Source organism: Gallinula chloropus (genome assembly GCF_964237585.1).
Source record: "Gallinula chloropus genome assembly, chromosome: 4".
Classification (NCBI taxonomy): Eukaryota; Metazoa; Chordata; class Aves; order Gruiformes; family Rallidae; genus Gallinula; species Gallinula chloropus.
The window spans coordinates 91,326,581-91,338,129 of record NC_140088.1 but is presented as its reverse complement, the minus strand read 5'-3'; the positions used below and the strand labels follow the sequence as shown (position 1 = coordinate 91,338,129).

Here is an 11,549-nt window from a genome sequence, read left to right as displayed (position 1 = left end):
ACACTTTACTCTTCACAGAGTCACAGGGTTGGAAAAGCCCTTTAAGCCCCTGGAGTCCAACCGTCCCTGTCCTGTGCTGACCCAGATCCCTGAGCACCTCATCTCCCCTCTGTTAAACACACTCAGGGGTGGGGACTCAGCCCCTCCCTGGGCAGCCTGTGCCACAGCCCCACAACTCTGCCAGGGAAGAACTTTTCCCTCCCAGCTGAGCTGATCCTGCCCTGGGGCAGCTTGAGCCCATTGCCCCTTGTCCCATCTCCTGTCCCCTGGCTGCAGAGACCATCGCCCACCTCTCTGCACCCTCCTGGCAGGGCAGGGGAGGTGGGGAGAAGGTCTCCCCTCAGCCTCCTCTTCTCCAGGCTCAACACCCCCAGCTCCCTCAGCTGCTCCTCAGAGGATTTGCCCTCCAGCCCCTTCCCCAGCCTGGTTGCCCTTCTCTGGACTCACTCCAGGACCTCCATGTCCTTCTTGGAGTGAGGGGCCCAGAACTGGACCCAGCACTCCAGCTGCACCACAGACAAACAGCACAGGAGATCCTGCAAGTGAGTTTCTCTTCACGCCAGGACAAGTTCGAAAGGGGCTGAACTCTACCCCTCAAGCTTTATGAAACAAGCTGTTGGTAAGCCCAGGGGTGTTGCCCATGGCTTCCTACCTCCCCACAGCTCACCCACACAGCACTCGTGCTATTCACTAGCTGCTGCTGTACCACAGCCACCCGAGCAGGAGCCTGAGCACCCGTGCTGCAGCAGCTTTGATGCTCAGAGCGGTCACCACACGTGGGATGGAAGCCACTGCTCCTGAAACACTGCACCCTGTGCTTGGAGGAGGAGCAGCTCCACTGCCTACCTGGCTCACAGTGGGTCCTGGGAGTTCGCAGGCAGAAGGGGCTTCCACACCCAACTCAGTCACACACACCCAGTGTCCAGCCCACATCTGCTCTCCATGGGAAGGAAGAAGCCTTGCAGCACGCTCCCATATTTAAAACCAAGAGTTATGAAAGCCTCAACACCCCCCCAAGTAGTCCTTACACTCTGAGGATGATTTTAGCAGCAGCAGCAGCCCTGTTCTTCCCACACACGCTCCCTGCCAACGTGTGGCAGTGCCCGAGCCACTGCCAGCCTACACACGCTGCCCAGAGGTGAAAGGTCCCAAGCAGGATTTCCCCTGGCAGCAGTGGTGGCTGGGGGGAAGCAGGCTGGCCTGGCAGAGGGAGCCTTTGGGGCTCTCTCTCACTCCATCCCATGCACCAGGACAACAGCAGGGAAGATGTGTATCAAGCTTCAAGGTCCAATAGGTCTGTGATGGTGCTTACAGCCACCTCAGGAGCGCAGGTCCTGGCTCCCTCTCCCAGTCCTCCTCGGGCTAGAACATCTTTCCACCAAGAACCCTTTACAGCCCCCGAGTCCTTAGTTTCTGCATCACAGGCACCATTTGGAAAGACTTGGGCAAGATGGGACAAACAGGGAACATGCTCAAGTTTGCCTCTGAGGGGTTATTTTAGGTGCTTCCAGTTGCCAAGATGCAGACTCATCCCCAGGTTTTCCTCAGGAGACACAGAACAGCAGCAACCACAAACCCAACAAACACCCCCCCACACACACTCTTCCCAACTCCAGCACTAGTGGGAGCTCCTGTTTGCCAGATGTGCACAACATGCCAGATGTGCACCACTCATCCCAGCACACCAGAGCCCACAGGCAACTGGGGGCCCAGCAGAAGGTACCTCAACAACCACCTTCTCAAGCTGACAGCAGCAAAGCCAAAGGATCCATCAAGGCAGAGAGAAGCCTCTCCCTTTTTCTCCACAAACCACTCAGCAGAACTTCTGGGGAGCCTAGAAAACAGCTGTGCAGAAGGAAAACACCCCCAAAAAGTAACCAGCCACACCTCACACACTTAACAAATCCCAGCACTTGGTTTATTTGTGTCCTCAACCCAAACGAGCCTCGGTAGGTTTGTTACCTGTAGCCAAAGTACTCTATTTCAGGAGTGAGCTTCCAGAGACTTGCAGGAAGAAGCCTTCAGATGTACAATATTTATATCATACAGAGTACACAATAAATTACTATCTACATGCAACATACCTACAAAAAAAGGTACATAGAACGTAAAAAAATACAGTATTTTCTGCTTGCTTTTCATTTTAAAGTTTTTTCTGTACATTTTTTCCATTTACATTTTTATATACATTTTGTAAACTTTTTTTTTTGCATTTTTCTCAAACTGAAATCACAGAACAGTTAGGAACTTACAGCACCGCTCTCACACAACACCTGCAGCTAACCCCAACAGCCTTCAGCTCCTTCTCTCCTACTTTGGCACCACCACACTTCACACCGTGACTTCCAGCTAATTAATTAGTCCTCTTGCTACTCAGGCATCTCTCTCAACGCAGAGAAACACCATCGTGCTTCCTGTTTGTGCTCCAACAAAAGAAGTTCAGGGAAAAATAACCATTACATTAACTACTTCAACATCACAATTACCTTGGTATCACTGCCTAGACTCAGCTTCTCCTGCGCTAACTGCTGTACGTAAGCATGCAAACAAGTCTGGTTATGACTCAGTAACGTGGATATACTGAAAAACAACTACAAGGGTTAAATATTAAAAGGAATGTAGACTTATCAAGATTTACCATGTTAATAAGTCTAAGCTAGTAGCATGAATCAGCATGTTAACAATGAAGACTTTAAACACCCTGAAGGACACAATGGGAATTTCGGTGTGTCTGTGTCAAAGGACGTAGGAGATTCATCCTGCCACACGCTTTATGCTATCCTTCCATAGCAAGTATAAACTCCCTCCTTGCCACACACACTCCTCTTGTGGAAGAGGGATTCCTGAAGTTTATAAAAGCCAAGCTTTAAAGAAAGAAAACCCCACCTGCTTGGAGCATGTGACTTGAGACCCCAGCCCATGAGGTACTGGAGCAGTGTGAGTACTCAGCCCACTGGGCAGCGAATGGTTCCAGCCTGGTACTACATACACATCATTCAACACACCCTGCTCAGCCAATTTAATCCCAAAATACTAATGAGCTGAGGTGCCCCAGGAGGGTTCTATGTCTGACCTCCCCCTCCAAGCAGGGTCAAATGCTCCTTTCAAACCGTGTCACGTTGGAGCTTGAGACTTTCCCAGGACAGACCGCACAGCCGCTCCTTGTCCACCGAGCCACCCCACGGAGCAAGCTTCCATGAACGGACACCTCCATTCCACTACAGCCTCTCACTCTGGCCCCGTGCTTCTCAGTTAAGACCCTGACATCCCCTCATCCTCAGCAACCTCCTCTCAGACACCAAAAGGCTGCTGCTCAACCCCATGTCATCCCCCCACCCTCCAAGGCCACACTGCCAGGCTGAATAAGCTCCTCTCACCTCCCCTCTCCTCTCCGGTCCCCTCGCCCCAAAGCACTTACTCTTGGCAGCTTCCTGGTGGACTTGCACAAGCTGATCAACATCTCTGAGCCCAAAACTGGACCCTGTTCCAAATAAGCATGAATGCAAAGTAAAGGGAGGAAAACCACCTCCTTCCCTCAGCGTGCTGGCTACATCCCTGCTCACACAGCTGTCTGCCTTCGTCGGGCTGGGGCACACTGCTAACCACTCTGGAGCACCAGGCACTGGGCTTCATTCATGCTTGTTGACAACAGGACTAAACATGAACTCTTTTTGCTGAACTAGGAATCCAAACAGAACTCTTCTCTTCTTCCTTAAAATTACAAAGAAAAAAAACAAGGCAGGCATTCCAAGCAGGGACAGACCGCAGCAGTTCTTGCCTTAATACAGTTTACAGGTTACCACCCCGCTCATTATTGCCAAAAGACTCTCTATGGTGCATTAAAGATCTCAGCACCCAGTCTCCATCGTACTAAGACCGACAACTAAGAGGTTGCCACTTTGTTTTAGGTTTGAGTTCAAAGAAGAAGGCGCCTTCCAGGTCGCTGGGTGGAGAGCTGCTAAGGCTTTCTTCTCCGCTGCTCATGTCTTCGCAGGAGTCTTCGCTAGAAGGAACAGCAGGGAAGGCAGATTAAAGCTCACCACCTCCAAAGCCACAAAGCCTCGATGCTGGGCTGCCCTGCAAGCTGGCCTGTTCCCACTGTGACACCCCAACTCCAAACGCTGCTCAGTGCTACAGCTAAACCCTCACAGGGTGCAGCTTGCTTTCTCCTGAGGCCAAAAACCTCCTGTAAGCCAAGGAGCTGCTGTTCCAGATGTCAAGCATCAATTGCTTTGTAAGACTTCAATGCTCTGTAAACTCCCCTGCCTTTAAAATAGGGGAATGCCTCCCCCCACCCCACAAAGTGCTTTTTGAACACCACAGTGACAGTTCCCCCTCTCTTTTTCCTTCTGCAGAAGTGCAGGCTCTAAACAATAGTCCCCCAACATCTTCCAAGCTGGCAGCTTTTCCCCCAAGCAGTACTGAACGAGCCCTACTTGCACAGAGGTGAAAAGGAGAACCCCCCCCGCAAGTGAAGCTCCCAGTCTCACTGCCACTGACCTCTCGCTGAAGCGCCCGCCCTCGGGTATGGTGGGCAGCTCAGGCACACTGTAGTAACTGTGCTGCAGGTTCTGGGCTGTACGCCTCGAGACAATCCAAACCAGCTTCCTGTGGTCAGGCTTGCAACATTCAGGAGAGGAATAATCTGCCAGGCATTTCGAGACCAGGTCCCTCCAGTAAAGTAGGTCACTGTCGCTTATCTGGCAAGAGGAAAAGGAACTTGTTCAGTCTGACACCCCCCTCCTTCCCTTCCACCTGCTCAAAAGGACGTGGAAAACATCCGTCGAGATCTGAGTCATAACCCTGCTCCCCTTGTGAAAGTTGGGCTGCTTCTGAAGGTGAACCACTGTACACACCCCTCAAACATCCACGCTGAAGGCTGAATTCAGTTGACAGTTGGCCCCTGTCAGCAGCTGTTAACATTTTCATTATTACCTCCAAAGGAAACCACAACTGTTCCACTCAAAAATGAAACAATCGTGTGCTTTGGGGAACACAAGAAACCTGGTTAGTTCAATTTAACCCTGGGAGTAAAAAGCTTGGTGTGGACATCAGCTGAGAGAGCATAAAGCCACAAATCCTGGTTTATTCAGGCAAAAAGAAGAGCCAGGCCAGCAGTCTTTGTAGCCCCAAGAAACAACTGGAAGCTTCTCTCGAATGTGCAGCCAGAACTATGGGAGTTGAGTCGGCTGCTTGTTAAAGCATGTGCTGTGTGGAGGCACCATGGAGGTGTGAGGTCAGCAGTTGTTCTGATTTTAAACATTCCAGGTAGTTTTTGAAGCCATAACCCTTTTGCTTGCCAGGCAGCTGCCAAGATGTGCCAGTGCAGATCGACTGCCTGACCCGATTCTCCAGGCAGCGGGATTTCTGCACTTGGCATTCCACCAAGGAAGCTGCGTTAGTTACAGGAGCTACAGGCAGATGCTCAAATCCCATGTCACCACCTGGTTCAGCTGGGGCCTAACAGAATCACAGAATCAACAGTCGGGGTTGGAAGGGACCTCTGGAGATCTAGTCCAACCCCCTACCAGAGCAGGATCACCCCGAACCACACCTGTGAAGACTGTGCCACTCAGAGCAGGGGTCTGTTAAGCCTAAGGCTGCACATCAGGAATCATACCAGTCCCACACCAGTCCCAACACCCGCCACACCAGCCCACTGAAACCCTTACCTTTGAGTGCTTCTGAACACGCATAAGGATCTCAAACAGCTCAACAGATTTCAGAGTCTGAACTTCTAGAGTGAGAAGGCACAAGGCCAAGACAGACGGCTAGGAGGACAGAAAACAAACCAGGGCTCAGTCTGACATGAATCAGAACCTGCCCAGGAGCCAGAGGAAGCCGCTTCCTTCTACTCACTTTTGCTTTAGAAAAGATGAGACGACAGTTGCAAGCTTTCAGCTGAGCTTCCAACCTGTCGAGATTCAGTACTTCTTTCCTGCAAGAGAAGAGGCACTCACATCAACAAGTGTTCATCCATCAGGAAGGAGGAACTGAGGAGCTGCTTCCTCTACAACCAGCGCCACAATCATTTCAGAGGCACTGAAAGAGAGGAAGGGCTTGGGCAACACCCAGCCCACCAGCAGCACGCCCCCCTACCCACCTTTCTGAGGTATGGCAGAGTACAATAGTGTGGTACAAGTGCAAGAAGGTTAAGGCAGTAGTAGCTCTGAATTCAAAGTGCAGCTTTTCTGCGATGATCTTCTCCATCCGCTTCAGGTCGGACACAGTGCATTTACACTGGCTGATCCGGATCAGCTCGTGAGCAGAGGGAATGTTGCATTCTTCTTCCACCACTCGGGCAGCCAGCTGGAAACAGCAAACTCCAATGCAAGACAGATGCTTGGGCTTCACCTGAGAGGAAGAGGAAGCACTATCAACACTCACCTTTCCCCCCTCATAAGCATCGTGGGTGTGAAATCACAACACCAACACCTCACCCAGCCCAGGGAAGCTGCTTGGAATATTCATAGTCTGACAGAAAGAGATTAGCTTATCTCAGCCAGACCCAAGTCAGCCAGCTCACACACCTCAACTGGTTTCATCACTTTAGTTTCATGGAAACACAGCTGGCAGAGCCAATAAAGCAACACGACTCTGCCACTGCCAAGTCAGAGGCAGTTCAGCAGCTGAGAAGCTCCAGTGAAACTGCTCCCCACAGCTACGCAGTGAGAACTGCAGGGAGAGCTGTAACACCCCGCTGCTCCCAGCGGCAGTGCTCACCCACCCTCGTTTAAAGCCCATCCCAATCCGGCCTGAGCCTGCTCCAGACAGTCCCACTCTGCAACTCTCCCCCATGTAACCTTTTGGGCAACCTGAAGGGCAGTCAGACTAGAGAACTGAGACAGCTTTAGTGTTTCTCCTGCCAGCTTAAGGGGGAGCTGGTTTAGGTGTGAACAGTCTGCCATCAAAACTGAAAACACCCAGAAATGATCACTTGGTCTCAGTCCCAGCACTGAGCTGGGCTTTGACTCAGGCCCTAGCACTATCAGCTAACACAGATTGCTCTGCTCATGCTGCAATCTCCTTTCTTAGTTCTTCACACCTACAGGGTGAGGGCTACAGGCTTACAAGGCAGCAAACCCTGCTGGTACTTGCCAAAGTACCTAAAGACAGGCCGTGGTTTAAAGCAGTTAATAACTAACAGCAATGCCAGTTCACCTTTCATGTAAGAACTGCACTCCAAGCCTACAAAGGAGGACTTGAGAAGAGCTGCCAGCACAGAATGCATAACCAGCCACAGTTATCTCCTAGATCAGCCTTCCCCTTTCCCTCAGACAAGAAGGTTCTCAGGCATCTCACATACCCCCAGCTCACACCGTGGCAGGTCTTCTCCCCCTAAAAATACCTTCATAAGAGCCAGGAACCTGTCCAGAATGTTCACAGCCAGAACAAACGTTTCAGTTGCAAAGCCAAAGAAGTTGGTCAGGCTCCACAGATCCTCCACCTTGGCGTTCCTTTGTCTGGGACACAGGCTGTTTTCATTCTGTGGCAAGAAAGCCAAAGTCAGGATTATTCTGTGGTAGTGGTGGTGCCTGTGACCCCTCAAGCCCCCAAGTTATCTTTTAGCTTGATCAAAGGGATGCAATTCTTTTCTTCTATAAGCACTTTACTTCCCTACGTAAAATAAAGAAAAGTCTTGATGCTGGAGACACAAAACACACCCACAGCACACAGATTACAGGCAGGTCTGGAGGCTGGTGCAAGAGCCAGCACAAGCACAGCTTCCCAGCACACGCTGGTGATTTAAAAACGGTCACTGCTGAGCACGGGCAGTGGGTGACTCCTGGGAGCGGAGATGACCACATTGAGCTGGTTCTCCTCCCTGCCCGCACGCGTTTCAGCGACAAGCATCCTGCTTTCGAAGCAAACAGGCAGACCGGTTGGAGACGGCTCGGTGGCGTGGTGTGGTCAGCCACTACGGCCCTTTCCACGGCTCCTCTGCCCGGCCCCTGCTGCTGGCGGCGCGGCCGCGTCCCCGCCTGAGCACCCAGCACCGCTCAGCGCACCGAGCCCCGGGGGCGGACCTGCCGCCGCTGCCCCGGCTCCCGCTCGCTCCCCAGTCCAACCAGTAACAGCACAGGCCTGAATGCTCTCCTTGCCCCAGACCTCGCCGCTCTCTGAAGGCACAGACTGCAGAGCGAAGGAGAACGAGCGGCGCTGGGCGAGGGCAGAGCAGGCTGGCCCGAGACACGTCTCCCCGCCAGCTGGGAGCCGCTAAACCCACGGGTGCCCAGCGCCCGAGCAGGCTGCCCGCTCCCCCCGGGCCCCGCCAGCCCGCCCCCCTTCCCCTTCCCCCTCCTCACCTCGGCGGCGCCCTCGATGAGGCTGAGCCCCTTCTCCCGGGGCTGGAACCGCCCCTCCAGCTCCAGGTGGAGATTCAGCTGCTTGAAGAGCCGCAGCCCCTCGCTGCTCATCTTCCCCCCGGCCTCCGCAGCTCCCCCCTGTACGGCAGGCGGAGACCAGGCGTCAGGGGTTGGCAGGCTGCCCTCCCCACCGGACAAAGGGAGCCGAGAGACACCCCCCCCGCCCCACCCGAGGGGCGCACCCCCCCCTCCCCCCAGCCCCATCTAGGGGGCGAACAAAGGGGCCGCCTCGGGAAGGGAGCGGCCCGGCCCCGGGGCAGCGGCGAGGCGACCCCGAGCGCCGCCCACCCCCCTTCCCCCTCCTCGGGCCTCACCGCTCGGTGCCTCCTCGGCGGGGAGGGGGAGGCGAGCCCGGCTCCCGTCACCTCGCGGCCGGGGGTCGGCCCCGCATCCAGGCAGGGCCGCCTGGCGCCCCCGCCCGCGGCGGGCCCCGCTCGCCTCCCCCGCGCGGGTCCCGGCGCTGGGCGGCCCCGCAGCCGCCGCCGCCGCCCCGGCCCCACAGCAAGATGGAGCCGGCGCGGCCCCGCCCCCTTGTTTTTGTTCTGGCGGCCCGCGGGTGGCCCCGGGCGGAGCGCGCCGCGATAGGCCCGGCCGGTGAGGCGCCGCGGCGGAGGAAAGTAGTTCCCTCTCCAGCCGCACACCGCGGCCGGCGCCCCGAGGCGGCGCGGGGCTCAGGCGCGACGCGACCACCCGGAGGCGCGGCCGCTAACGGGAGGCGGGGCGGCGCCGCGCCCCGGCGGGACGGGGAAAAGCCAGGCCCCGGCGGAGGAAGACCAGGAGGGGCCGCCTCACGCCTTTAAAGGGCCGCGGGAGCGCGGCCGCCGGCACCGCGGCCCGTTTTAAAAAGTCCGCCGAAACACTCCCCCGCCCTGATTGGCCCGCGCTCGCCAGCCGCTGATTGGCCGGGAGCGCGCCTCCCTTGCCCTCACACACCCCCCCCACGCCCACGGCGCTGTTTGTTTACCTCCGCCGATTGGTCGCCGGCTGACGGCCCGGCCCTCCGGATTGGTGGGGTGAGTTTTGCCTCGGCCTCGCCCACGGCTCCGGCTCTTAGCAACCGTGCCGCGCGCCCCGCGCGCGCTCCCCTCGCCGCCTCAGGGCGGGAGGCGCGCGCGCGGCCGGACAGCGCTCCCGCCCCCGCGGCACCCCGGTCCCGCGGCCCTCCCGTCCCCTCGGCCCTCCCGTCCCCTCGGCCCTCCCGGTCCCGCGGCCCTCCCCTCCCCTCGGCCCTCCCGTCCCCGCAGCCCTCCCGTCCCCTCGGCCCTCCCGTCCCCTCGGCCCTCCTGCCCCCGAGACGGGACGGGCGGCCCGGGTGAGGCAGCCCAGCTCCCGGGGTGGGACCCTTCTCCTCAGGGGTTCAAGGCTGGATTGGGACGCCTCACCCCAAAGCTGCTCTGTCCCTGCCCTGCTCAGCTGGGCAGGGGAGGCAAGAGATGCTGAGAGGCTCAGGAGTGGAGATCAGGGCAGGAGAGACCATCCCACAGTCAGCGTCACGGGCAGGACAGACTCAGCACGGGGCAGAGGACAGGAACTCTGACTGGTGGCACTGCACCCCCAGTGACACCAGAGCCAGGGAATGAGAGGTGCCACCAGCCCTTAAAGCACCTTCCCCCAGCCCTCCCTCCTTCCCAGACCCAGCTTGACCCAGCATTTCTCTCCCTTCTCCCCCAGTGTGGCACGGGGAGGGGCAGGGACTGGGGAACGGGGGTTTGGGTCAGTCCCTCACCAGTTGGTTTCCCTCTTTGCCAGGGGAGGGGGCCATTCCCCCCCCCCCAGCCTTCCCTTGGTCCAGCCTGGTCCCCCACGGGGTCACAAGTCCCCCAACAAACCTGCTCTGGTGTGGGTTGGTCTCTCCACAGGCTGCAGGTTTTGCTGCCAGGAGCTTGCTCCAATGTGGGCTTCCTGTGGGGTCACAGCATCTTCCACAGGCTGTAGGAGGGGTCTCTACTCCCCTTCCTCTTCCCTGGGCTGTGTGGACACTTGCTCCAGCACGGGCTTCTGCAGGGGCTTTAGCAGCATCTTTCTGTCCTCCTGCCTCCTCCTCCCCTGGCCTTGGTGCCTGCAGAGCTTCTCCCACCTTCTCACCCCCTTCTCTGGGGCACAAAGCGGCCGCTGTTGGTTGTTTCTGCTCAGGGTGATTCCCAGGGCCTGTGCCCGGCGCTGATGGGCTTGGGGTTGGCTCTGTGGGGCTGGGGGAAGCTTCTCACTGCTCCTTGTAGCCCCCTCCTCTGCCACAGCCCCACCACGCAGACCCACAACAGAAACCTGTTCACAGTGTTGGGGTCAAAGCTGGCGAGCAGCTGCAGTGGCACCTGAGGAGCCCCGTGGAGACTGGCTGGTCAGGGGGCTCTCTGACCTGCTGACGAGGTAGCACGTGCTCTTGCAAAATAAATCATCACCTAGAGGATCTGCAGAGATGCTGCAGTGTGTCCCATGTCCTGTTTCTCATGGATAAACTCAAGGGAAGAGATGTCAAAGGGCAAACCCAACGACACTGCTGGAGACAAGAGTCCGTGGTGGCGACGGGAGCAGATTGATTTGATCCAGTGAGGTTCCAGTTTCAACAAACAGAAAATGTTTATCAAATGTCGCCCTCTGGAAAAACAAGCTGCCTCCTCTACAAAAACCAGCAAGGTTGCTATGCCAATCTCTATTTCTAGGCACAGTTCCTGTCTGCTATGCCAGTGACGACGGCCAACAATTTCTTCAAGCTTATTTTGATGACAAGTGCTCTCAAGATTCCCATAAATGTGCATAACTTTTCCTTGGGATATTCCTGGCACGGGCCAGCGCTCTCACAGGCACCAGCAGATGTACCTGAGCACCCTGAAACACAGCATCCCTGCAAGGGGAATGGTGTGGTAGCAGGACTAACATAGGCTTAAGCTCTGAAGAAAGACTGTTAGGGATCCGCTCCAGTTTGAACTAGAACAATTACCATCAAGAGCTGACTTCAAACAGGCTCCTGGCAGTGATGCCATCTAGGTGATGTTTATGGAATGAGGCTCTGAGCCCCAGGCTCTGATATCTAAATGTCCTCAGCAGCTGCAGCTTGTTCCCCCACACTCACATTCAGAAGCGTATCTTGCCATCACAGAGATGGAGTATAGATGCTCTTCCTCCTCTCACTGCCATATTATGGATGCTCTTCCTCCTCTCACTGCCATATTATGGATGCTCTTC

At 56.2% G+C, this 11,549-nt stretch overlaps 1 protein-coding gene across 1 annotated transcript; it reads right to left on the bottom strand.

Moving 5' to 3' along the window:
• Positions 1–1,893: 1,893 nt before the first annotated feature.
• CCNG2 (cyclin G2) lies at positions 1,894–8,417 on the bottom strand (the record flags this gene model as incomplete). Its single annotated transcript, XM_084263982.1, has 7 exons — positions 1,894–4,003; positions 4,501–4,700; positions 5,673–5,771; positions 5,860–5,938; positions 6,104–6,354; positions 7,349–7,486; positions 8,307–8,417. 7 exons carry the CDS (start codon positions 8,415–8,417, stop codon positions 3,871–3,873), a joined length of 1,011 nt encoding a protein of 336 aa, XP_084120108.1. The 3' UTR covers positions 1,894–3,870.
• Between the last annotated feature and the right edge of the window lie 3,132 nt (positions 8,418–11,549).